Source organism: Tinamus guttatus, unplaced genomic scaffold, assembly GCF_059628265.1.
Source record: "Tinamus guttatus ecotype Peru unplaced genomic scaffold, ASM5962826v1 Tinamus_guttatus_pri_ptg000060l, whole genome shotgun sequence".
Classification (NCBI taxonomy): domain Eukaryota; kingdom Metazoa; phylum Chordata; class Aves; order Tinamiformes; family Tinamidae; genus Tinamus; species Tinamus guttatus.
The window spans coordinates 6,302,600-6,328,239 of NW_028288594.1; the positions used below are offsets into that span (position 1 = coordinate 6,302,600).

At 40.2% G+C, this 25,640-nt stretch overlaps 1 protein-coding gene across 1 annotated transcript; it reads left to right on the plus strand.

Moving 5' to 3' along the window:
* The first annotated feature begins 7,176 nt into the window (after window positions 1-7,176).
* Window positions 7,177-25,166, plus strand: ERCC3 (ERCC excision repair 3, TFIIH core complex helicase subunit). Its single transcript, XM_088519540.1, has 15 exons — window positions 7,177-7,208; window positions 7,292-7,497; window positions 8,139-8,375; window positions 9,027-9,076; window positions 10,373-10,508; window positions 10,714-10,878; window positions 11,461-11,665; window positions 12,761-13,075; window positions 13,809-13,993; window positions 15,306-15,508; window positions 17,860-17,956; window positions 18,144-18,261; window positions 19,847-19,965; window positions 24,140-24,292; window positions 24,945-25,166. The coding sequence occupies exons 1-15, from the start codon at window positions 7,190-7,192 to the stop codon at window positions 25,077-25,079; spliced, it is 2,343 nt and encodes a 780-aa protein (XP_088375666.1). The 5' UTR covers window positions 7,177-7,189; the 3' UTR covers window positions 25,080-25,166.
* The last annotated feature ends 474 nt before the right edge of the window (window positions 25,167-25,640 follow it).

Genomic DNA, 25,640 nt, shown 5'->3' on the forward strand with positions numbered 1-25,640 from the left:
AGTTTCTGGATTCAACAGCTCAAGCTTAAACCCTGTTTTGAGAGCTGTTTAAAAGCTGGAAGAACTTGGAACTCATTGTACAGCAGCGTGTCTACCTGGTACTTCCTCTGTGACCAAAAGAAAATAATAAAATAGAACTTGGCATGGATTCAGTAAATTAGAGGCTTTGGTGTAGAACCCTCTCTTACTATGAGAAGATTTACAGGTAATTAATTTATGGACACAGACTCCTGGAAACTGCTATACTGCAAGGCAAAAACTTCCAGAATAGAGTCAGTTGTTGGATGTAAAAAGTTGGAGAATGCCTCCTGCTATTTCTGCCAAAGAGAATCCTCTGTTGCATGAGCTTGGGGGGAGACACTTATCTTAAACTTAAAAAAAAAATAGTGATATTGAGAGAAAATCTTCCTCTACAAGCCCATGAATGGTTGGGGGGAATGGGAGTGACTAATCCTTGTGCAGTATAATTTAGAATGAGGTGTAAGAAATAACATCTTCAAAGCTGTTGAGAGGCACTAGGGTGGAATGTATGTCAACATCAAGTGCCTAAATAATGTAAAATTCTTCCCCTTCTGCACTACAAAAAAAAAAGAAAAAAAAAAGTTTAGTAACAGTTCAGTCATTTAGGATGTATTGAAAATTTCTGAAATGAAACCCAGTATCTTCATTTCAGAAAAATATAAAATTCTGGTTCTACTTTTCATAATGATGTTGAGTCCACCTAAACAAGAAGGCATGGCACATAAGATTGTACAAAGAATAGGCCAAAACCACAAAATGAGCCAGAAACTAAACAACGTGAGCATGATTACTCCAGCCTGGTAATCCAGATCATCAGTGTTTATCAGGCTTCCGAATGTCATTAAAATTAATCACTTTTTCCATTTCTGAAAGAGAATAATAAAAGAAGAAAAGTAAAATCTGTAATCAAGTCCTCAGCTGAGAAGCCTGGTGTTGATCAGATATAGTTAATAACTGACTTTTTGCTACAGAAAAGTCAAACTCATTTTTGTAGAAGTACACTCTAAATAGTCTAAAAGATAATTGGAACTACTGGACTACAGCACTGAATGCCAACTGTTTGGGATCATTTCTTGCTTTTGTATTTATGTTAAGAGGGGGCTGATACTGTGAACCTTGTCTCCTCTGATGAGGTTATGCATTGTAGTCCCCAGGCTCCTGTCCAGTTTGCATCCTTCGAGGACTGTCAGAACCATAAAGAGCATGGACAGAGAAAAATTAACTTATTCATCTCATGGCAGTTAACTCATGAGATTTCTGATTTTATCCTAAGAATTCCCAAATCTTCTGGTCCGTAAGCAGGAGTATGGATCTATTCTAATCACTTTACCTGTAGCAAAGTAAGCATGATTTTCCTTCTGTTTTGAGCCACCTTTTCTGAGACTGAGCAGTGTGGCCTTTTTTCAGTTTCTGTGTTTATCCAGCATATAGTTTGTTTTGGTTAGGGTGTGTAACTGTACAGGACTTTAAAAATGTGGGAAGAATTAATCCAACCGGGGAAATTTAGAAGGCCAAAATGGAAGTCAACTCCTATTGACTTATTTTTAGTTTCTCTGTAACTAGACAAAAGGTATGAAAGCAGCCTTTAAAGACAATTTATGTGTACTCTGCTATAAAGGACCTTTGCTTTATAAGCAAAATTTAGTGGTAGCAGGGAAGGGAAGTCTAATGTAGAGTCTAATAATTTATGTAGCTGATTTAAAGATTGTGTAATTGAAGTGACTGATTTCAAACAGATCAAGAAGGTACCAAAACTGAGCTGGAAATGTATATAAAATCAGTAGTGGACAGTGATATCTGAAAATGTAAGGAAATTTATTATTACCGAAAAAGGACATTAAAGGGAAAATGTAATCAGGTTTATCTGTAGCATTCAAAAAATTAAAGATACTGTTCTAAAAAGAAACTGCGTGTTCTGAAGGCTGAAAACTTTCAGAATCTAGTTTTCTAATAACTATAGTGTCCTTTCTGTGAGGCAGTGCTGGCTGATGTATATTGCAATATAATTTCCTCATTGTGATTTTAGTTACTGGCAGTAATTGAAATTGTTGCTTTTGTGCCTTTTTTAAAAAAAATGGCATTCAGTCATGACAGTGGTAAGCGTTTTGGAACTGGAAAAGAGAAATTGCAGAATCTTCCCTAAACTTTCTTTGATGTCAGAAAGCTGCTGAGTAAAGATGGTACTACTTAAAAGATGACTTTTGCCAGTTCAAGTGATTATAGTAAAAATTATATTACATGCATCAAGATTAGGCCTCTGCTGTTTCTTCTTTTTCACCCTAAGTTGACCTAAGTTACTTAGAGTAAATTAGATGGTTATTAACCATTCATTTGTATTTTGAGTTAGAAATATATACAAATTTAAAGGAGACTGTTTTACCAAAAGGTTAGTTGTTGTTTATCCTCTTGCATGTTGCACTGCAATGTTATTGTGTTAGGGTATTACAGAAAAACAATCTGTATTAAAAAAAATGTACCACTTCTGTATACAGTGTCCATAAGACACTTTGTGTACTACTGGCATGATGCTTAAAAACCCCTAACTCGAGAATTTCAGAGACGCACTGAACTGCATGTGTAAAATCCCATTATAAAGAAGGGTTGTGGACTGGAGATCCCTGATGACAACTGTTAATACCTTCCTGCTGCGGACACCAGCATTTTAGAATCATTGGTTACGCTTGAGTACTAGATCCAAGTATTTAAAAAAAAAATAACAATGGAAAGAATACTGTTGCAGGGTGATGTTTTGCTTTTCTGCCAATGCCAACTTACAGTAAGTAAGGGTCAAGGTTAATAGTGAGTATGTGCATTTTCAGCGGACTTATTATCTGCTAATGAATTGTACTATTCTGGCCACACATTAAGTAACAGAAGTTTAACTACTTGTACCTTGCTGATAACTTTTCACAGCGTTGTTTGCCTCTGGCTCTTTTTGGCACAAATATGATTTTTTATTATTGATTCAGCCAATCTTATTTATCTTCTGTGTATTTTTTTAATCAGGTTGCTTTTTTATGGCTAGAATGAGAAAAATTATGAACAGCTGTTAATACAAGTTCCATTTGGTGGGAACGCAAATGGTTGAGCATTGATATGGCTCAGTTGTGTTTGAGGAACATTTTTCAGTACTTGCAAGGATATTTTATCACACAAAAATGAACAAAGGTTATGGATATGATTGATCTTTCTTGGTTCCTGCATCTGTTACTTTGTCATTTTGAATTCAAGTCTTAAACTTGCTTAGTTTGCAATTCTATGGTAGCAAAGCTTTCCTTTGAGAATACCAGAATGATCGGTTATTTAATTGTTCTTTTTTAGCTAGTGCCTTTTTATCTGTAGCCTTAAGTTTGTTCATACTTGAACACAGTTTTGAAATACTATGGCTGTCACACAATTCTAAAAATGTATTTAAAGACTCTTTTGGTGGCATAAAGTACCCAAACCCAATTCACTCACTGCATTGAAAAATGTTCTTTATGTATACTCCACTGTAGGCTTTTGATTTAAGACTTTTTTAAAGAGTATTTTTGAAGGACTTCCCAAGTATTAACTAGGTAATACAATTTTTGCATTTTAGTTTTGGCGATTGTAAACTGCATACCAGAAAAATTACTTCTGCAGCCATACAGATATTGTTACAGCCAAGGAGTAGCTGTCTCGCTCTGGGTACTAGACTCTGGTTTTACGGTAGAGATCTTAGATGTTCTTAGTGGATGAATAAGTGATGGTTGGTACGTTTCTAAACCTGGTACGGGAATGGAAGGTGTTTACTTTCAATAGACAGGAATATTAGTTCTTTTGTAACAAATCAACAAAATGCTCAGTGAAATTACATTTGTTCCCATTAAACTGTTTCCTGTCTCTCTTAGATCATCCTAATGCTGCTGTTGTCTTGACTGAAAGCCTCCTTGCAGCACCAGGAAGGACAGTGCAGTACAGCAAGCTCTTCTTTTAAACAGTGTAGAGCAATGTGTATGCAGCTTCAGAGATTTGAGCAATTGTTCAGAGTTAGTGTAATTTATATATATACTTTTTCAGTCTTGAAAGTTTGTCATGCATCTGAAAAAAGCATGCTTAAATGTAAGTCCATATGGTGTTTCTGGAAAAGCAAAAGTATTACTGCCAGTATCTCCTCTTCTTGCTGGTAATTTGCTGTCTTGTGTTCATGACAAGCAATGTAAAATCACATATAATTACCAAAGCTTTTCTGTCCCTATCTACATATAGCCAAAAGTGGTGTTTCATGGATTTGTACTGTTAACTTACATATACATATATATCTATCAGTAAGCTATTGCTAACTGAAGAAAGCAGGTACTAGTAAAACGTGATGGTACTGCCCATATTTAAGATTTGGGTGTTTATTACTGTTTTGATGTGCAAAAATTCATGTCTTCATTAAAATGAAGAGTTTGGTTTTTTTAAAAAAAAAAAATCAACTTAATCTTATTGATCTCATTCAAATAATAATGTACAAACTTGATGACTTAATTTGGCAACTTGTTTTGTAGCCAAGTTTGGGTTTTGGGACTCAGATACTGTGGAATGCCATGAAGGAGAGGTAGATTTGTGATCTGCATTGCTCTGTGCACCATAGCAAGGACATTTCAAAGCTGCTGTGAAGCAGTCTCTTTGATTTAAGAGCCAAATCTTACCCACAACAATACTCTGTGCTGCCCTTAATGGGAGCCACAAACACACACTAAAGAGGGGCAGAATTACTTCCAAACTGGGGTTTCTAACTCAAAAATCTAGATCAGAAGCAAAGGAGCTTTTCTCTTTTTATTTTCTCTGCTTGGCCTGCGCACGATTTGTTTTTATTTTTTCATTTTAATTGGCGTTACTCGGACGCTGTGTAGGTGGTGGCCTCGCGCGGGAGCTGACACGGAGCTTCATCGCGGAGCTCGGCCGCGCGAGGGCCGCGGCCTGGCCAGGGCGGCCTGGCACAACCTGCCCTGGCTGCTGCTGGCACCGTGCGGGCCCTGCCCTGGGGACGTCACCTGTGTCCTGCAGCCCCTGCCAGGCGTTGGGCCTGCGGCTCCTGTGGCCACGCGCTGCGCTCTGCAAGGCAACCGCTGGGTTGCACTCCAGCCATGTAGACATCGCGTATTAGAGGGGGAGAAACGAGATGGGGGGGAAAAAACCTCCTGTCTGATACATTAGCAGCCCTGCTTCGGCTACGTATTCGTTTTTCATGAACTTGCTTTAAAGGGAGAGGAACTGGATTAAATGAATTAAAATCATATCTCATGTTTCAGCCCTTACTGATGAGGATTGGAGGTCAAGGTCTTTTGTGGGGAAATAAGGAAAAGGATATGGTAACTCTAGAGTGGATATTTGTGGTAATTTCAGAGGTTTTTTGAGTCTTTTCCCCCAATAATAGATTATCCTTTTCCCCAAAGATTATATATATATATATGGGTTTAAAAACAAGGATTGCATTTTCTCTTCTGAACAGGCATTAAATGGTCAGTTTCCTAGTGTTTGTTTCTCATTAACACCAGTTTAAAAGATGGTGTCATCCTAAAAATGAATTAGTGTATTATAAAAAAAGTGTCTGTCATCTCAGACGTCACGTAAGTCATATAAAGGAATATCCTTGTAAATAATGTGGAGGGAGACTTAGATAAATTGGAACGTAGGCTTTTAGTTTCATGAAGCTATGAATAAAAATTTGTAAATTTACTCTTGATCTAATGTACATTTTTATGTAGTCATTAAATTCTCTATTTAATCTATCGGTTTCTCACTGTAAATGTTTTTACTCTCAGTTGAATGCTGGGCACAGTTTGTAATGTATGTACACAAAGGTGTTTTTTTCTATCAACGTTGACTTTTTTGCACATTTTTGGAAATATTTAATTTGTACACTGATTTAATACTCTGACCAATTGTTGATGGGTGTATGAGAATCACGTATGTGTGCAATGTACTACTGTCCGGATGTATGGTTTTTTATTACCTTTGAGATGTTGCTATCAGTAACTGCACTGCTGTTGCTGCTTTACATGGAATATCTTGTGTATAAAAAAAAATTAAAAAATTAGGCTATGATTACCTTGGTTAAGGAACTCAGGAGTTGAGCGTTGCTTACTAGTTCCATTTGTCTAACAACCTTCTGAATTTAAGAGTACTTGTAATTCCGTGTATGCATTGAATTTGTGTGTGTGTGTATGTGTGTATATATATCCCAGTAATCTTATTCCACAGTTTCATTTCTACATTTTTATGAACTTGTTTTCTAAGGGTACTATGTTTAGTTAGAATAATTAAATATATAAAAGCTTTGAGAGATGATTTACTAGATGAATATATTTTCAGCTGGCTGATGTTCAAAATATTTTTTTAATTTTTTGTTTTTAACCATTCAAAATGTATTTGTATTTCCAAAATCAGACACGAATTGTACTTAAAGATATATTAAAAAACACTCCATAGGGATGACAGTGTGATTTCTCTTTTAAGAATTTTGTATTTAAAAAAAAAAAAAAAAAAAAAAGGACAAAACAAGGTGAAAACCCCAATGCTGAGGTACTGAATGGATGCAGAGGAAATAGGCTGTTCTGGAATGCTGAACCGCAGTCGTTGGATTCTCGGAGGTGTTTGGGGGTGAGATCTAGGGCAGCTTTGGGAAGCTGCAATTTCCTTGCTCCGGCCTGGCCCTTCCCTTTCAGGCCCTCTGCCAGGCCGGGGTTGGGAAGGGTCAGAGCGTCTCTGTCCCCCTGTGGTTCCACAAGTGCCATGTTGAGGACGTGCTTTGAGGACGGGGCTGGTTCATTTACCCTCGCACAGAGCGGCCATCATTGGGGGCTCAGGCCCTGTGCCGCTGGCCAGGCTTGAGGAGCTGCGTAGAGGTCCGGCGGTGCTCTGTGCCCGCTCGTGCACATCTGCCTTAGTTGTGTTTTAAAAATTGTGCTTGTATGGAAAAATAACAAGGAACTTGTATAATTTTCTTTCATTTTTTTATTTTTAACGGAATTCTGTCGTGCCCGCCCGCAGCCCGGGGCGTGCCAATAAACACAATATTTATTTCCCTTCTGCCTCCGCCTCTCTCTGCCTCCTCCTCCTCGCCCCGCACGCACCGGGGGCGGTGCGTGACGTCACGGCCCGCCGCGGCGGAAGTGACGCGGCAGCGCCCCGGCGGCGGTTCCGGCGCGAGGCGGCCATGGGCAGGAAGGAGCGCGGTGAGCGCGGCGGGCCGGGGCGGAGGGGAGCGGGGCCGGGGGCGCTGCCGCCGCCTCCCCGCGCTTAACGGTGCCGCCCGCAGATAAGAAGAAGTCCAAGAAGCGCCATTACGAGGAGGACGACGAGGAGGACGATGAGGCCCCCGGCAGGGACTCGCACGAGGCGGTGCCCTCGGCGGCCGGGAAGCAGGTGGAGGAGAGCGGCGCCCGCGTGGACGAGTACGGCGCCAAGGACTACCGGCCGCAAATGCCCCTCAAGGGCGACCACGCGTCGCGGCCTCTCTGGGTGGTGCGTGCGGGGCCGGGAGGGTGGCGGGACGGGGTAGCGGCGCCACCGCGACGGGGGAGCGAGGCAGGGAGGATGGGGCGGGGAGAAACAGCCTCCAGGAGTAGGGAAGCTCCGCACTTTTGTTGTTTGCAGAAAAAATAGAAAGGAGGGAAAGCCCGAAGTGCCCGTCCGGAAAGGCTAAACCTTTCTGCATGGGTTTTTTTATTAGTGTCCTATAAAGGCCTCTGACAAGGCAATGCCGAGGCCCTTGCAGAAGGTTAAAGTTTCATAGTCATGTATCTCCTCTCAGTTCTTGTTTTAGTTTTTGTAGTTTTGTGTGTGTGTATGTATCTATGTATCCATATGTATCAACAACTTAAGGGGGAAAAACAGTTGCACTGAAACTTATTGGGTGTATCTTGCATTGTCTTAGTGCCTTAGTTTCTTTTTGTGTGTGTGTGTGTGTGTGTGTGTTGTTGTAATTTCATTGTTTGTGTCATTGCCTTTTTTGGGATGGGGAGAGGAAAGCAGTGATATATTACCTCCTAAAGAACAGAGTCATTCTATGTCATGACAGCTTTGTAGCAGGAAAGTCCCTAGTTTTTCTCACTTTGCACTGGTAAGCATGTGAGAAAATGCATGTTTTTTTCTTCCACGTACAGGCTCCTGATGGCCATATCTTTCTAGAAGCCTTTTCTCCAGTTTACAAGTATGCACAGGATTTTTTAGTTGCTATTGCTGAGCCGGTGTGCAGGCCCACACACATCCACGAGTACAAGCTGACCGCTTACTCGCTTTATGCTGCAGTTAGTGTTGGCTTGCAAACAAGCGACATCACAGAGTATTTACAAAAACTGAGCAAAACTGGTGTCCCAGATGGAATAGTTCAGTTCATCAAGGTAAGTACATTATGGAATTTAATCTAGTGCTGCTATTGAAATATCTTCCTGCTGCTGCTGCTTCATTGCTTTTTACTCGCTCGTTGCTTTCACAGTCTTATTTTATGCTGTTGGTCCATTTCAAGAGAATGGAGACTTTATCTTGTTTTTTTTGTCTTTGTAGTATAGCATTACACAAATAATAATTTTATAATGTGGACTACATGCAGTTTATAGCTTGAAATGGAAGTCCTAAGCAAAGCCTTTAGTGTGCATGCTTTGTGCCAGACGAAATGCCTGAGGGCTAAAGTTTCCTTGTATTTACTCTGAAGATTGTGAACGTGCAGAGTTATCTGGAGTACTGGCACAGCATAGAGCTAGTGCCTATAAAACACAATGTACCTCATCTTGCAAGTGTGTTTCTGCAGTCTCGGCAGTAGATTGGACTCAGATATAAAAACTGAATGTCTTGTGGCTGATCTCCTATTGCGAGATGACATGTGCATCTTCTGAAATTACTTGTTAAAGTAGGCTTGTTCCATAACAACCCTGCAAGTGCGTGTTTGACTCTGCACTCTTTTCTGCAAAGAGCAGAAACACGTTGCAGCAACCAGTCTCAAATCTAGAAATGTTCCTGTGCCTGTTCCTAATGCCTGCTCTTGTTTGTTGTAGTTGTGTACTGTCAGCTACGGGAAGGTGAAGCTGGTGCTGAAACACAACAGGTGAGCAGCTCCTTCCTCAGCCAGCGGGTCCAAGCACTGGGGCTCAGAGCTGTTGTGTTCAGAACTGTTATGCAGCTCCCAGTTGGGTTCCCCATGTGTTCCAGCAGGATCCTGGTCCCGGTTTGTAAGCGTTTAATACATTCCTTGGTGGGTTTGGTTTGACTGTTTGGGACTACTGGCAGTTATCGCTATTGTAACTAGGATACTGCTTTGATGTTCTAGCTTGTTTCTTCGTTGCTTGGCCTTGCAGTACCTCACTAGGTTTTCAGATAATTGTTTCATTCCTTCTGAATTTGCAGAAACATTGATTAGAAAGATTTGCTATAGCTGTCTTTCAGTCTAATGTGTTTTGGTTTGTAATCATTATTCAGGAAGGACAAGACAATCCACTGACAAGAACTCAGTGTTTGTGTGAAATCTGCTTATTAATTGAATTTGCTGTGTTTTATGTATAGAAGATAATGTTGGAAGAAATCTTGGGATATCTACAGGTTTAGAGCTGACCAGTTTTATTTAGAACTATGATTTTAAAGGGAAGGAGAGAGCAGAAAATGAAAACTTGTCTGTGCTTTCTTATGCTTTCTCTGCTTTCATTTCTTTTCTTCAAAAAGATTTCTTCTGTCTTGATAGCTACAGCTGAGCCCTAGCACTATAATCTAATGCTTTGCTGGTGTTCCTTCTTTTCTGAACTGAAAACTAACGTTAGGATTCCTGTCAGGTTTTTATTGTCATGTTAGATGTCAGTTAGGGGGGGAAAAAAAAAAAAAGTGAGCCAAGGGACACTTAAGTCTGAACTAGCATGGGGATTTAAGTGTGCTCTTAAATGAGTGTCATTATTGGTGAATCTTAAGGGAAAGAAGAATTTCTGGATGCTCAAGGTTATTTTGTTTCCTGTGACCAGGACACAACATCTGGAATTTTCACAGACTCACCTCAGTTCAGTCTCAGAAAAATGTTGTCTCAGAAAAATGTTTTCTCCTGGTGCAGATAAGACTGTAATGTGAGAGAACTCTTCAGCTCTGTCTAAGCAGTTCTTTTGGAGTTTTTCTATTTATGTTATATTAACAGTAGGTAATTTGAGCAGGATTGCTAACAGTAAAATACATGCTGCTTTTGGTATGAAGTATCTTTTAAAAATTTTGATTACCATAGTTGTTTTTAAGTATCCCCTAAGATGGGGATACTTGAGAGTGCACTGGGGAGAGCTATAAATCAAAGCATCCATGCTCTTCTTCCTGTGAATTATTCAGTTGATCAGTTCTTAAGCAGATCTTTTCCTTTGGTCTTTCCATGCAGGTATTTTGTGGAAAGTACCCACCCTGATGTCATTCAGCAGCTTCTGCAAGACCATGTTATTAAAGAATGTCGCCTGAGAAACGCTGAGGGTGAAGAAACCGAGCTCATTACAGAGACATTTACCAGTAAATCAGCGGTATGCTTCCCCAGGTTTAAAATGGTTGCGTTAACATTACATAAGCTGTTAAGTAGTTCAGAACAGTTACTGTACGTGTGTCATGCCAGCATTTGTATTCTGTTCTGTCGTTAGTGCTCTGTGCCTCGTTAATGAGCCCCATTTTAGTTGGGGAGGGGGATCTCTAATGAAGAGTTCAATAAAGATTCCTGTCCATCTATTTCAGATTTCCAAATCCAGTGAAGGAGGCCTGGGTCCATCAACATCACAAGGAACAGATGCTCAGAATAAGCCAGATGTCCCAGCAGATTTATTTGAATTTTATGAACAAATGGACAAAGATGAGGAGGAGGAGGAAGAAACACAGACAGTGTCTTTTGAAGTCAAGCAGGTATGATTATGTTAAGTCTCCTGGCGTTTGTACCTGTGAGGGAGATGCTCATGATTCACGAGTAAGTGTTGGGACTAAACTATAAAGTACCACGGCTCTTTGGTGGAAGAGCTCACTGTGGTTGTTGAAATGTCTTTCCTTTTTTTGCCTTCCAAAATATTATATTAGGATCTTCATTTTTAGTGCAGAGGATGTAGACTGGTTCTTTCCCTGCATAGAGGGTGCAGTGCTCAGAAGTTAGAGAAAGGCCAAGGATGGTCTCCCCTCACATGGGACTGAATGTTACTCTGCAAGATGAGTAAGAATTCAGTGGAGGGCAAATCTCGGGTTGGTTCCGGAGCTGGTTTTGTCTGAGTGCGTTGTTCCCTTGTGTAAAAAGTGCTTTTAAATATGGACTCTTCTTTCAGATATGGGGGTAGGAGTTGTCGTCACTGAAGTTCTTAGAATAGATTTTAACTCTGCAGATGTAAGGAGTCTAAAAAAACACTATAGGTTTGTATGGTAGTCTGCAATAAGTCTCTGTTTCAAAGGAATAGTTCAGCTATGGAGGACTTGCTGTCTGAAGGTTTGTCTCCTCTTCAGGAGATGATTGAAGAGCTTCAGAAGCGTTGTATCCATTTGGAATACCCCTTGCTGGCAGAATATGATTTCAGAAATGATTCGGTGAATCCTGATATTAATATAGATCTGAAACCCACAGCTGTTCTCAGACCCTACCAAGAGAAAAGCCTAAGGAAGATGTTTGGAAATGGGCGAGCTAGATCTGGTGTTATTGTCTTGCCCTGCGGTAAGTCACGGGTTTCCTTTGGGGCGGTGAGGGGTGGGGGGTTTGTTTTTGGCTAAATGATTCAAGACATTCAGTGCAAGAGGTGTGCATCTTTGCCCATAATCAAATAAACTCTGAATATTACATCTGCTTAGATTCATACAGCACTAGAGAGTGTTCTAGGTGCCAGCATGTAGAGCCCTATCTATGTTTAATGTGTGGCCTGGGACGCTCTGACAAGGGAGGGCCATATTTGTAGAGCTCTTAAGGATCTGCTTAGCAGGCCTGTTGATTTTCCTGTAGTTACTGGAGAACGGGTTTGTGGTTGTGATAATAGTTATTGTTAGCACTTTCACAGTTCTTTCTAAAACAACTCTGCTGATCTTCCAGTGACTTTTAAAATTGTTGGCACTTAAGTAATTTGTTCTTTGGGACAAGAAGACCTGGGAGGAACTGGGAATACGAATATGGCATTGAGAAAAGCGAAGAAAGGAGTTTACACACACAAGTTCTGGGCAGGGCAATTTGGAAAAGAAATGAAGATTGCATGGATTGAGATAAGTTGTGGGAGGTGGTGGGAGAGGGAGAGAAAAGGAGACTACTTGGTAGTGCCTGTGGTTTGGGTGAGAGAGCAGATGGGAGATACAGGGAGAGCCTGAAAGAGGCGAGTGAGGGATGTTACAAGAGAGTAGTGTGGAGGAGGAAGGAAAATATGTAAGGAATGCACGTATGTGCATCCATTCCACCATAATGTGGTGGAATGCGCATAGCTGACAGGAGCAGTGGAATAGGTGACCTCTAATAAGAGCTTTCCATTACCACCTAGAACTTAATACTTTCTTCATTTCAAAACCAGGTTAAAATGATTGCTTCTAGCTTTCAAAAGCAATGTTTAAAATGGTTTTGTTGAGAACTTGCACAGTAATGTGCCTAGTAAACAGTCAAGCTGGTTTTATACAGTAACTCAGTAGTTTGTTTTTTTAAGACTGTTATAAAAAAACAGTGAAGAATTTGCCTTTCTTTGGTATGATTTCATATCTTCTCTCAGTCTTTCTTGCTTTCCTCTGTCTGGTATCTCTGGAGTGACTAACGAGTGTCATTCCCTTCCCTCTGCAGGTGCTGGCAAGTCCCTGGTAGGAGTGACAGCCGCGTGCACTGTCCGCAAGCGGTGTCTGGTGCTCGGCAATTCCGCAGTGTCCGTGGAGCAGTGGAAAGCCCAGTTCAAGATGTGGTCCACCATCGATGACAGCCAGATTTGTCGGTTCACTTCAGATGCCAAAGACAAACCCATTGGCTGTTCTATTGCTATTAGCACATACTCCATGTTGGGACACACAACTAAAAGATCCTGGGAAGCAGAGAGAGTAATGGAATGGCTTAAAAGTCAAGAGTGGGGCCTTATGATTCTTGATGAAGTACATACTATCCCTGGTAAGGAAGCAGTGGGCACTTCCCTCATGCTATATTCACTTGTTAATGTAACTCTGCTCTCTAAAAGCTTCTTTTCATGTTGCCTTTTTTACATTTAATACAGAGGGCAAGTCCAAAAATTAAGGTTTTGAGACTTTGGTAAATGGCCATCTCCTAATTATTTTTGCTGTTGCTGGAGAATTCAGCTGTGCGTTACTTCCCCCAAACCTTTCAAATTAGATCCATACTGTTGGGAAGGAATAATGTGGTGTTAAAAGTTTCAATGGAATAATCTTGGTCAAAAATGCCATCCAGGATTCTGGTAGCTTTTGTACCTCATTGATATGGTTTGGCTTTAACATTATTTGGCCTCTGTGGAAATGGTAGTCTTCAGAAGTAGACCTTGCTGATTGACCATCATTTTAACAAAGTAGTTCTTCCTGCGAAATAATACGTGACATAAGTCACATAACAGCTGAGTGCATTAGTTTATTTGAGAGAAGTGGAGAAATAACACAGATGGCTGAAGGTTTACAGACTTTTTACAGGGATTTGCAGAGTGCACTGAAGGTGTAAACTGAGCCCGCAATCAGCCTCAAGTTCTGCAGTAGCACAGATCAGTTGGAATAGTGTGTGAAATGGGAAATACTTCCTTTGTAGCTTTGTGTTTAGGAGTCCATGGAACTTTTTTTCCCCCCAATATTTACCTTTTACATCCATTCATGACACTAAACAGAAAATTTGTCTTTCTTAGCAAAAATGTTCAGACGTGTGCTCACTATAGTACAAGCTCACTGCAAACTGGGACTGACTGCTACCCTGGTCAGAGAAGATGATAAAATTGTTGACCTGAACTTCCTGATTGGGCCAAAGCTCTATGAAGCCAACTGGATGGAGCTGCAGAACAGTGGCTACATTGCTAAAGTGCAGTGTGCTGAGGTGAAGCTTTGTTTTTTTATTTCTATTAGGGTATGTTTAGTATGCTTAATTTTTTTTTTTTTATTTAGAGGAAGGTTATGCAACTGGAAAAGCTGCCTCTTTAATTGGAGGAGTAATATTTATTGTAAAGGGCTGTATGACTGTCATTGTTCTGTAAGTATTGCTGAATGCCAGTTGGTATTGCTGAATGGGTTCTCCGAATCCCAATTTTTTTAAAAAAACCTTATTTCTACTTCGATTTCATATTGAATAACAAAACATGATTTAGTAAGAAAGAGTCAGAGTTGTTTCTTTTCATACCCATACTCTACAATCAGGGGAGTCTTCCTTATGAAATAAATAGCTTTTCTTTAAAATCCACAAATGGATTGAATTTTGAGTCTCCTACCTATTAACACGGAGAGATTATTACGAAAATTGTCCAAAGTAAGTATTGAAGCTGCAGTACATGGTAGAGACAACTTACAAAAACAATTTTATTACATACATATTTGTTTGAAATGATAGAAAATTTTGTGCAAACCAGGGGTTGTAAGAGTTACTTTTTTAAGTAACAGAATGTAAATAGAGAGCATGTAGAAAGTAACTAGATTGAAGGGAGAGTAACCAGTCTGTGATTATGAATTTCACTGTGCTTAGGCTCTTTAGATGTTTCTGTTCAAGAAGCATAATTCTCAACCTCTAAATTGCCTTGTAGGTCCTGAAAAGCTAATCACAGAGTACTTTCTTTTGAGTGATTTGCAGATTTCTGTCAATTTATATTACTTAGGGCATTTTTTTGTTGTTGAAATTGTATTTCGAGCTACTACTGTAAACAAAGATCCACCCCCCAAGAAAACCAAAACAAAACAGTGTTGATTGGGAAATGATGAGTCTAATATATGCACAACTGCACTGCTCATTGGTTTGGATTTTCTTGGCACGTCAATGAGAAGTAGTGCCTATTCAGTGCATAAATCCATCATTACTGTAGGCAAGTGCTTACAATGCCTAAAATGTAGTTCCTAACAGTACAGAACAAATCAGATTGTTAAATAAACTGCTGTAACCTGTTAACTTTCTGAGCAGATCTTTTGTTATCTTCCACAGCTGAACAATGACTATGAAATAGGCATTTTGCTGCAGTATTCTGTTAATTTCTTGCTGGTGACTAGATCAGAGTAGTGTTTATCTTAGTGTAGCAAATACTGTCTTATGATTTGGGGCCTGTACTTTAGAGAAATTTTAATGCAGGGTCTTAATTTCTCACTGGAATAAAATTAATTAAATAACTGTGGGCCACTTTGTATGTGTGTGGGTTTTTTACTTCTAGGTTTGGTGCCCAATGTCGCCTGAATTTTATAGAGAGTACGTGGCTATCAAGACAAAGAAGCGGATTCTGCTGTATACCATGAACCCAAATAAATTCAGAGCCTGCCAGTTTCTGATAAAGTTTCACGAGCGGCGGAATGATAAAATCATCGTATTTGCTGACAACGTGTTTGCACTGAAGGAGTATGCAATCAGGCTTGGGAAGTAAGTCAAAGATTACCCTATCTTTTTCCTCATTCCTAGAAATTTACCCTGTAATTCCACAGGTTTCAATATCCCTTAGATGTTTTTTACAATATACTGACTTAAGTCCAATACTTCCTGTATAACAAGGACCTCAAGAGGGTGTTTTGGGATCAGTATTACTGGCACTGCAGCATTATTTCTGCATGTAACTGCTTCAAAAGAATCTTTGTTTAATAGATGCCTCGGAGGGCTTTTAATCCAAGATTTCTGTTGAGGGCTGCTAGTATTCCTCAGTCCAGTCTGTTGTCAGACTTGTGCTAAAATGAATGATAAACCTTTCAAAAAGGTCACTACAACTGTTCTTATAAGAAACTGTAGGTTCTCTTGTGTCTGAGAGGGAAAGATTTCTGAAAGGAGAACCCTCTGCATCTTTTAAGATCTTTTTCTTGGGGAAAATGAGCAGAGGAGGGGGCCTTAGCCTTTCTGCAAGAAGCCTGAGTAATGTCTCCTGTGGGAAGCTGTGAGGCAGTTTGTGTGTGATTTCCTGTCCAGGAATTTAATCAGTATTTCTAGGCACAGACCTAAAGAAATCTCCTTACACGTTGCAAAATTTGCCCTGGGTTTTAAATGTAGTTTAGTAGCCATCTTTTGCTGGCTTGCTGTGACATCTAATAAGCAGAATTAATAGTGTTGGATGAATTCCAGCTCCCGTGGTCTCTTTCTTCATTTTTTTTAAGTCTGTCTGGACAGAGATTAGCTGTAATGATGCTTCTGGAATGTAGTTAGCTGTGTTCAGTGCGCGTAGGAAAAGGCCTTTGAGTAAAGACAAGCGCTGGGAGGGGTGCCTGCTTCCTAAGCAGCAGAACTCCTGCTACCTGGGGGGAGCTGCTGCAGCCATGCATGGTGTAGGAAAGCCCACTGAAACTGGAGTGTTTACAGTTTGCTTTTTGTGTTCCTGAGAGAATTCTCCTTTGCTCATCAACTGCGGAGCAGGTTACACAATTGTCAGTGTTGGAAAGAAAGGAGGGGTACAGTGCCAGCTAAATGTCAGGTGGGATTTCTTTTAAGCGGAGAATTTTCTAATCATAGTTCACTATGAGCATATTCAAAGTTGGCTTTGCATAGTTCACTATGAGCATATTCAAAGTTGGCTTTGGGCATGACCAAATTGAACAGTTAGTTTGGGCAGGGCAGGAATGATAAGCTGAAGCAGGAAAGAGCAGTCTGGTGGGTTATGGGGTGCCATCCGAGTGGGAGAAGTGGGCAGCGTAGGTGGGACCTGCATGCGCTGGGCAGGTGGCTGTTGCCTGGCTGCCTTGGCACCAGTCGTCCTTTAATCTCTCCCCTTTGCTGTGGTGCTGGAAGGGGAAGACCGCACTTGGGACCAGAATTATCTTAGCCTCTGGGCCACAGAATTCAAGTTGTGTGTTTGAATTTGAAGTTGGGCTGTGTGTTTGGCAATTAATTTTGTGTATTGCCGGAAGAGAGATCTCTGCAGATCCCTGTTCTGTCTTTTCATGGTGAGGAAAAGGAGTTTTGATGTTTTAGGTTCTGGGCTGGGAAAGTAGTTGGATACACATCAATGAATCATTGTCAATAGGGCAAAGGGGGTTAAAAGGTGGGGATTGACAGGCAGGAGGTTTGGATTATTCTGTGTTTAATAGGAATGTGCATGTGTTTAACACCTCTTCCTTAAGGGTTTAAAAACAGCAGACTCGTAGATGTTTAGTTCAGTGGGATTTCTTGCACTTCAGTCTTGATGGGGATTAAACTCATCACAAACTTTAGATGAATTGCCATTTTGGGCTGCTCACAGCCAAGAAAGTTGGGGACCTCATTTTAATTTCAGTAGATTTGAGAAGTTATTAGGAGGGGCAAGAGGTTAATTGCAAAAATAGGAATAATTTTCCCAAAAGAATTTTCATGAGCCAATTTTTGACACTCAGAGTGTAATTAATAGAGAAGCCTGGGTTTTTAAGTACTTAAATAGAAAGCAAAGATTGCAGCTGTCGCTGCACTAGATCTGTTGATTTGAGAGAAAAAAATCTTTTATTTTAACAGTTCCCTTCAGTCTTTCGTGTTGTTACCAAATGTCTTCAGTCTGTTGATGGAGAGCTGCCTGGGGGTACATTAATTGCAAAACATTTATAACTGTCAGAATTTATTTCTGGCAGAGTGGGTTGCTGCAAATTGCTCTGCAAACAACTGGGTAGCTGCCATAGAGAGCTAAACAAGCTAAAGTGTAAGCTCTGTCAAAATCTATATTCCATATTCCTGTTGGTTTAAGTGCACATTCCCTTCTTGTACCTAACAAGAAATGACTCAAATTGCATCAGTTCAAGATTTCTCAGTATGTCCTGTTCTTTTAGACCCTACATATATGGTCCTACTGCACAAGGAGAGAGAATGCAAATTCTACAGAACTTCAAGCACAATCCAAAAATCAACACTATTTTTATTTCCAAGGTAAGTGAGGGCGTTCAGTATGTTGTTGTATCCACCTCCAGAGTGAACTTTCCCAAAGAGCAGATTATGTGGGCAAGTTGTGCATGTGACATTGCCCTTTCAGCTTTCAAAGGCATATATTTCATTAAATCTTTATTTATGATATGCAGAAAAAGTAGATTGCTCAGAGGCTGCTCCTCTGTTGTAGGTGGGTGACACATCCTTTGATCTCCCAGAAGCCAATGTCCTCATTCAGATTTCGTCCCATGGTGGGTCTCGAAGACAGGAGGCTCAAAGGCTGGGACGAGTGCTGAGAGCCAAAAAAGGTAAATGAGGTGGTGGTTGGGCTCTGAGTCTTGCATCATAGCACAGCTTTCAAATAATCATTCAATTTAAATTGTGGAATAAACTGCATCATCTTAAATCAGAAGGTGACAGCCAACGGGCTGTTAACCAAATTTTCTGCTTAAGTAAAGAATTCCCTGCACTGGGGTTTATTTCGTTGCATGCATGGAGACTGAGAGGAGCTGCTGGTAGCACATCAGGCTGCTCTGGGAGTCTGTCTGTTCTGTGCACCTTTATCTCATCCGTACAGAGAGCAGTACTGGTACACAGAGCAGTACACTGGAACAAGCCCACACTTAAAAAAGCAAAATACGCATGTGTGCCCATTTGTGCTTCTCTGGATAAGCTGCTTTTCCACCCGTCTCAGTGACAGGCCACGCCAGGTACTGCTCCGAGAAGGAACTCGCAGGGAGAGAGAAGCCTTTGCACGTTCTCTGGCCAACTTTGACTGTTGGAGACAATTAATAAGCTGCTTTATTTTCTTATTTAAAAAGTCTGGGAATTCCAGTTTTGTTTTAATATTTCAAATAAGAGAAAAATCATTTTATTATCTCTGGTTTCCTCCTTCTCATGAAGGAAAATGAACCTTTACGTCTTTTCTTTTTCATTCCTTGATAATTTCCTCAGCATCAAATCCTTATTTTTAAAAAACACAGTATTACTCTGAGCAGCATATTTCTCCAGAAAGCATATGTTGTGTTTCCCTAGAGAGCATGAGTCTCTAGAAAGCACATTTTTGTTATACACAGATTATTTTCTTTTAGAAATGGGACTTAGTTTCACAAATTATTTGCATTTTTTCAAAATATACGCAAGGATCCTTTTTAGAAAAAAAGGATTCTTAAAATCCTTTCTGTGTTTAACATTTGTACACGCTCTTTTGTGTGTGTCTGCACCTTGTGCCTTGTGCAGCTGAGGCTTTACTTGCAAAAGGCAGTGTGTGGAAGCTGCGGTCGTGAACACGCTCTTGGAGAGGCCTCGGCTTCTAAAGGAGAATCCAGAGTTTTTTGAGTAATAGATACTGGGGACCCTAAGTAGAAAGTGATGGACAGCATGATGTAATCTTAGCTAAATATCTTTGTTTCACACTTTTAGTATAAAATCACTGCAAATTCTGTTCTACATTCATAAAATTTCCTTTGTGTTGTTCTGTTGAACTTTTTAAACTTCTGTTACAATCTTTGCCCTAACTTTGTGCAATTTCCTTACATAAGAGGCTTTTAAATATATATTTTTCTCTCTTACCTTGCTTAGCATAATAAAGAAGCAGGTTCTGCTCAGAGCTCTAAGTTACTAAGTGTAACTGAGTTAACCTGCATTTTCTTTTCTGTTTCTTCCTGTCACCCCCATGAAAGTTCCTAAGAGCAAGAGCAGGAAAGTCGTGCCATGAGTTTTGTCAGTCAGCTTATGAAGATGCGGGCATGCCTCGTCTTAAAAATAAACTATGTAAATTGATTCTGTAGAGAGACAAGTTATTGTAACACCAGTTTTCATTGCTTAGTGTTTTTTTGTTCTTGGTTTCAGGGTTCCAAATGAAACTAATCATCCAGTGTCTTTGTCTCCTAGGCATGGTTGCAGAGGAATACAATGCCTTTTTTTATTCTCTTGTATCTCAAGACACTCAGGAAATGGCATATTCCACCAAGCGACAACGATTTCTTGTAGATCAAGGTTATAGTTTCAAGGTAACTTGTCCTTTCTATTTGTTACGTTTATGCCTATAATTCTGTGTTTTATTTTAGCAATAGGTCAAATACTTGAGAATTCTGGATGTGGAAGGTATTAATGAAGCTTATGCTTGCAGGCAATAACTATGCTGACAGGACTGTTTTATCACCTATATTACTGTGAGAATCAGTAGTGCAGCTTCTAGGAAGGTATTTCAGCTTGAAACCAAGCAACTGCTGGGGAGCAAAGCAGAAGTTTACTTGAATGGTTGATTCATGTTCTTAAGCTATCCAGGCAGGCCTCTTAGTGTGCGTTCTGATACTGATTGTGCATAAAACATTGTTGACAGCTCTTCATGTCTCTAAAAGCCTGTGGTGAGTCAGCAAACTCCTGAAACATCCTAAGTCAGAAATAACTTTCAAAGACAGTATCTATCTTAGATTCATGCATCCAGCTCTGGAAATCAGAAAGTTATGTATCCAAACTAGCCACTCATTCCAAAAGAATTCTCTGCCTGGGATCTTAGTCACACACTGATCTCGTGCACTGCTTTCAGTGCTGTCCAAAGCCTGCAGTGTTGCTGAAGATTGTCAGGATGCAGCCGTGTTGATACTGATGGCTCTGTTAGCTGAAACTGTTCTAACTGTTGTTAGCTGAACTGAATGCAGCTCTTCAGACCCTGCTCATTTAGCCTCCACTGACAGTTTGACCTTACTGTTTTTTGTCTTTGCATGATATGGAATGCATTAGATTGTTGATTGGTTAAGAAATGATAGAATTTACTGTGGGGAAAGACTCTTGCTGCAGAGTAGGAAATTTCCCACAAATAAAATGTAGTCATCAAAATACAGATTATTATGACAGCATAAAGAGCTATGGCTTGTAACTTAAAAGTTCTTCCTAAAGTCCCTTCGGCAAAGGATTTAACATTATCTCATCTGCTGTCCCCAGACATATGTCGTTTCTTCTTATTTGCTTTTTTAAAAAGTTTGCACCTTTAACCAATTTAAAATTTCACTGTGGAGAAAGTTTCTTAGCGTTTTTTTCTTCATGTGCTATAGCCTATAAGAATGCCTTGCAAATCATCTTGACTGCCACGACTGTCACCTTGGTTGCAATTTTATTGGCTAGGAGATTCAACAAACTCCATAGTGTCCTCTCTTGGACACGGTGATGCAGAGATCTCATACCAACCTGTAAACAAACTTTCATTTAAACAAAGTGATTGGTCTTTGCAGCTTTCTTTCTGAAAGGAAATTCACTGTTTAATGCCATTTGGGGCATTGCTAAAACTTTAGAGAACTGCCCATCTTCTCCAAAACGAGCTGCTGCAATCAGAAGGCACTAGCTCTATCTTTGAAGGAAACCTTGAACGTTTGTCCCGTGTTGTGTATCGTTCACCTGTATGCCGTATATGTCTCTGTATATGTCACCTTCCTCTGAACATAAAATTTCTTTCCACTAAATCAGTGCTCGTCTACCTCATAGATTCCAAGACTTACCTAGGGTTACCTGATACATAGGGTTAATGAAAGATGGGGTGCTCATGCATTAACCTCTTTGTATGGGACTAAGTGTGTCTATAGGCAGAGCTCATTTTTACAACAAATCTGAAGACCATCATATGGTATCTAATAGATGACTAAGAAGGCGTGAGGACAAGTCACGCCGCGCTTTGTCGACAATTTCAGGGATTTTGCTCATGAGACAAACCCGCAGCAGTGGCATCCCCAGGGATCAAGTCTCTAGGAAACCAATACCTGCACTGTAACCAGCAGCACATTAAAAAGAGCTTGAGAGAGGAGGTTCTCACAATGAAACAGTCATGTCATAGTGTTTATAGTTCTTAAAAGTCTTGTTTTTCTTTGTAGCAAATGTATTTTGACAACACTCTAGATCAGAACTAATCTGCAGCTAACTGCAACAAACACTTCAGTGTTTAGCCAGAAAGATTAGAAAAATCCCTTTACTTATATTTGAGTGCTTTGGATTATAGAACTAATTAAGAAGTTAAAATAGAGCTACTTGGTTTTGCAAAGATTTAGTCCTAGGCATTTTAGCATTGTATTGAAACCAAAAAGCAGGACAAGCGACAGCTGAGTGTCTGCAGTAGCATCTAGCTGACCAGTCCTGGAATATTATTTACTTAAAGCTTAGGAACAAAATGGGGAGTGTTTATTTTCTTTTGTTTACCCATCTTTTAAGCTTTAGACATAGCTGCCTTCAAAAATACAGAGCTAGAAGGAGTTTCAGGGAGACCATCTGGTGTGTTACTCCATTCCAAGGCAGGATCAGCCATACATGCACCATTCCTTATGCTGGCCATTCTGCTCCTTCAAATATGGAGACTACCTCATCTTTATGTAGTTATCTCAGTGCTTATGTCCTGTCCTTCAGAATAATTATTTCTAATGTCTAACCTTACCAAAACTTTAGTATTTCCACATTTCTCCATAAAGGTAATGCTCTGCACTGCTCTAGGGCTTTTTTTTTTCTTATTATTATCTCTTTACAACTCCATTTTCTGCCTTCTAGCAAACTGAAAGAGTAGAATAACTGTAGAATGTTGGCTTGTAGCTTGTTGGCTACCTCATGGGCTTTTTGTCTGCTTCTTAAATAGGACCTTTGTGAATACAATTTACTGCTTGGAGTCTAGGTATTTTTTTGCTTAGCTAACTGAAGTTTAGTTATTTACTGCTTAGTGTATTTATTTGGAGGATGTATGTGGGATGTATTAAATCTTAAACAGCAGAAATACTTGCTGTATCAAGGAATCAGGGGTAATTTTAAGCTTGACAAATTGACAACTTAAAAAATGGATGATGCAGTGAAAAGTGTGGAAAGTTCCATGAATCACTGAGTTTTTTCTGCAGCCACCCTGACAGGCTGCTGCAGTTTAAAATTGCTTCCCTTGATCCATTTTTCTTTAGTTTTGAGGTGATCATAGAACATGCAGCCCTTAATGAATAAAAGGGGGGACCTAATGTACAGTTCAGTCAGCCTATGTAATAGGACAGGTTGCTTCTCTGAATAGATTCTTAGTGCTTGGATATTTCTCAGAATGATGCCAATTTCTGTTTTTAAAATCCCCACTGAAAACCACCAACTATATCACTAAAAAAATCTGTTTTTTAAAACTCAAATTTTGTGTCTAGTGTGCAGTTGTTTTGCTTTAAGTTGCATTTAAATTTCTTCCTTAGTCTTTGTATTTAGACCCAGCCCAGATTACTGAAATGATTAATTTCTAATTCTTTTGACTTCAGATAAGCAGAAAGAGGAGAATAAGGAGGAGGACCGGTAAATAATCAAGAGAAATTGTTGAATTAGTTCATCTAATCATCTTTTCTAATTAGAAACATATTGAGACATCAAGTTTCAATTAAGATTCTCATGAATAAGCATACGTGCTCATTTGCTTTTCTTTTTCTGACCACTATAAGAATGGGAAGGGAGAGAGAAGGCTGATGTTTTGATGAAAGGAGTAATATTTTGATAAAAGGAAAAGAATTTAAAAATTATTTGCTGGGGTGATCCTCAAATCACTAACGCTTTGGATAGCCAAACACTGGTAGTACCTTTTAATTAAGGGTTTTAGGGGAACTTGCTTATCATGGGAAGAGTTCTTGGGGAGTGTGTGGAACGTGTAGGTAAGAGAGCATCTTGCCTGTTGCACTGCAGCAGAGAAAGGGGAGCTTTTCAGCTGCGGAGGGAAGAGCGTTCGTCTGACGAAGCAGAGAGCCCTGCGTGGCCGGGAGGTGGCGCGTGCCCCATTGCCGGGGGCTGCAAGGGCACTAAGAGCTGAGGGGCCTCTTAGGTGCCCTCCGCGCCGCCGTGTTGCAGGTTGCTGCACCGGCCGCGGAGCTCACGGCTCAGAATTTGGTAGGCTGCTTTGCCCGTGTTCAACCGTGTTCATGCCAAGATTGACAGTTTCTGGAAAGCTAATGGATCTTTTTTATGAAATATAAAGTAGTTGATCTCAAACTGGACACAAATTTAGACCTTCTCCACATTTAGGAAGGTGTTGTGTGTATTTGTGGTGTGTAGCGCCGAGCTGTTGGAACTGCTCATTAAAAGCTCGAGACAGTCACAAGGAGGATGTGGGACCAGGGGTCCCTGTCTTGGTTGCAGGCAGCTGTGCGGGATGCATGGAAGGAAAGAGAGAAACGTTTTGTGCTGTGCCGTGTTCCCTAGGTGATAACAAAGCTGGCTGGCATGGAGGAGGAAGAGCTTTCATTTTCATCCAAAGAAGAACAGCAGCAGCTTCTCCAGAAAGTCCTGCAAGCATCAGACCTAGATGCTGAGGAGGAAGTAGTAGCTGGAGAATATGGTTCCAAGTCAGCTCAGGTAATACCAAATGCTTTGAAAGGATGACCGTAAATGATGCAGAACTGGACCATTCCCCTCTCATTTCTGTGCAAGAGTGATTGGTGCCATAATGTCTGTGTGAAATACTGCGAGAGACACTTTCACAAGCAAAGAAAACATTTTAAAATATTTTAAAGATGCAGCTATGTCAGAGCACATGCTCTTTGGTGGTGTCATGCTCCTTGAATCACCTAATGCCCCGAGGGTAGAAGATTGCAGGTCACTTTTGTTCACACTCAAGAAAAGCAGCATTTCTGCAGGTAGTAGTTTAATATTTTCAGCAACAGATTTTTTCTAACAGAAAAGCTGCCTTAAGTATTTAATAACACATAAGTATTTTTTTTAGTTGATAGAGTTGATTTTACAGTGCATTATGGTGAAATGCAGTAGGAATTGCACTAGTCCAAGATAATTTTCCTGTTAAAATTTACACAATTATATATACTTATGGTGAGTGGGAGGCAGGGAGTTTTGCTGTAGAAAAATATTAAGAAATGTGCAAGACTCCTGGCATTGAGGTCAGTAAGGGGATAGTGCTGCCCTCCAGTAGCGGGGTTGGTAGGTTAAAGTGTTACCACACACTTCAGTATGTCTGGGGTTTTTCAAATTTTATTTTTTTCCCTTGCTGCAGGTGTCCCGCCGCGTGGGCACCATGAGCTCCATGTCAGGAGCAGACGACACGGTTTACATGGAATACCACTCTTCCCGGAGTAAGGCATCGGCAAACAAGCACATCCATCCGCTGTTCAAGCGCTTCCGGAAATGACGGTGGTAAAACTGCATCTGTGCATACGTTTCCATAGCTAAAAATATGGAGCTTGAGATTTTACCTGTCCTTTGGAAGACTTTTTTATATGGGTCTGTGTAGCCACATATCTACTTAGCAACGTGTGTGCTCTCGTGGATGTCTGAAAGGCAAAAAAAAAAAAAAAACAGGAACTAAATCTCCCCACAGCAGAGATGTTATCCAAGTCCTGAATCCTGGTCAACCCATCTGGTTTTCAGAGCAATTAATAGAATTTATTTTGTCAGCTGAAGACCACTTTTCAGAAGAATTCTGTAAAGGTTTTGCATATGAAGTTTGTACTGATGTTTGAAATATTTATCAAATGACTGTGTATGCTCAGCCTAAATATTGATGCTTGGAATGCTTAAATCATTTCTTGAGCTAAAGAAATCCTGATAGGAGCACTTTACATAGTATTTTTAAACTGGGAGTTAATTTATACTCATGATTTAACCTATCCTAAAAGTCTAACAAATTGGTTGAAAGTGTTTTGAAGTTTTAAGACAAGAAAGACAGACTTCATTTCCCAAGTTAACTCAA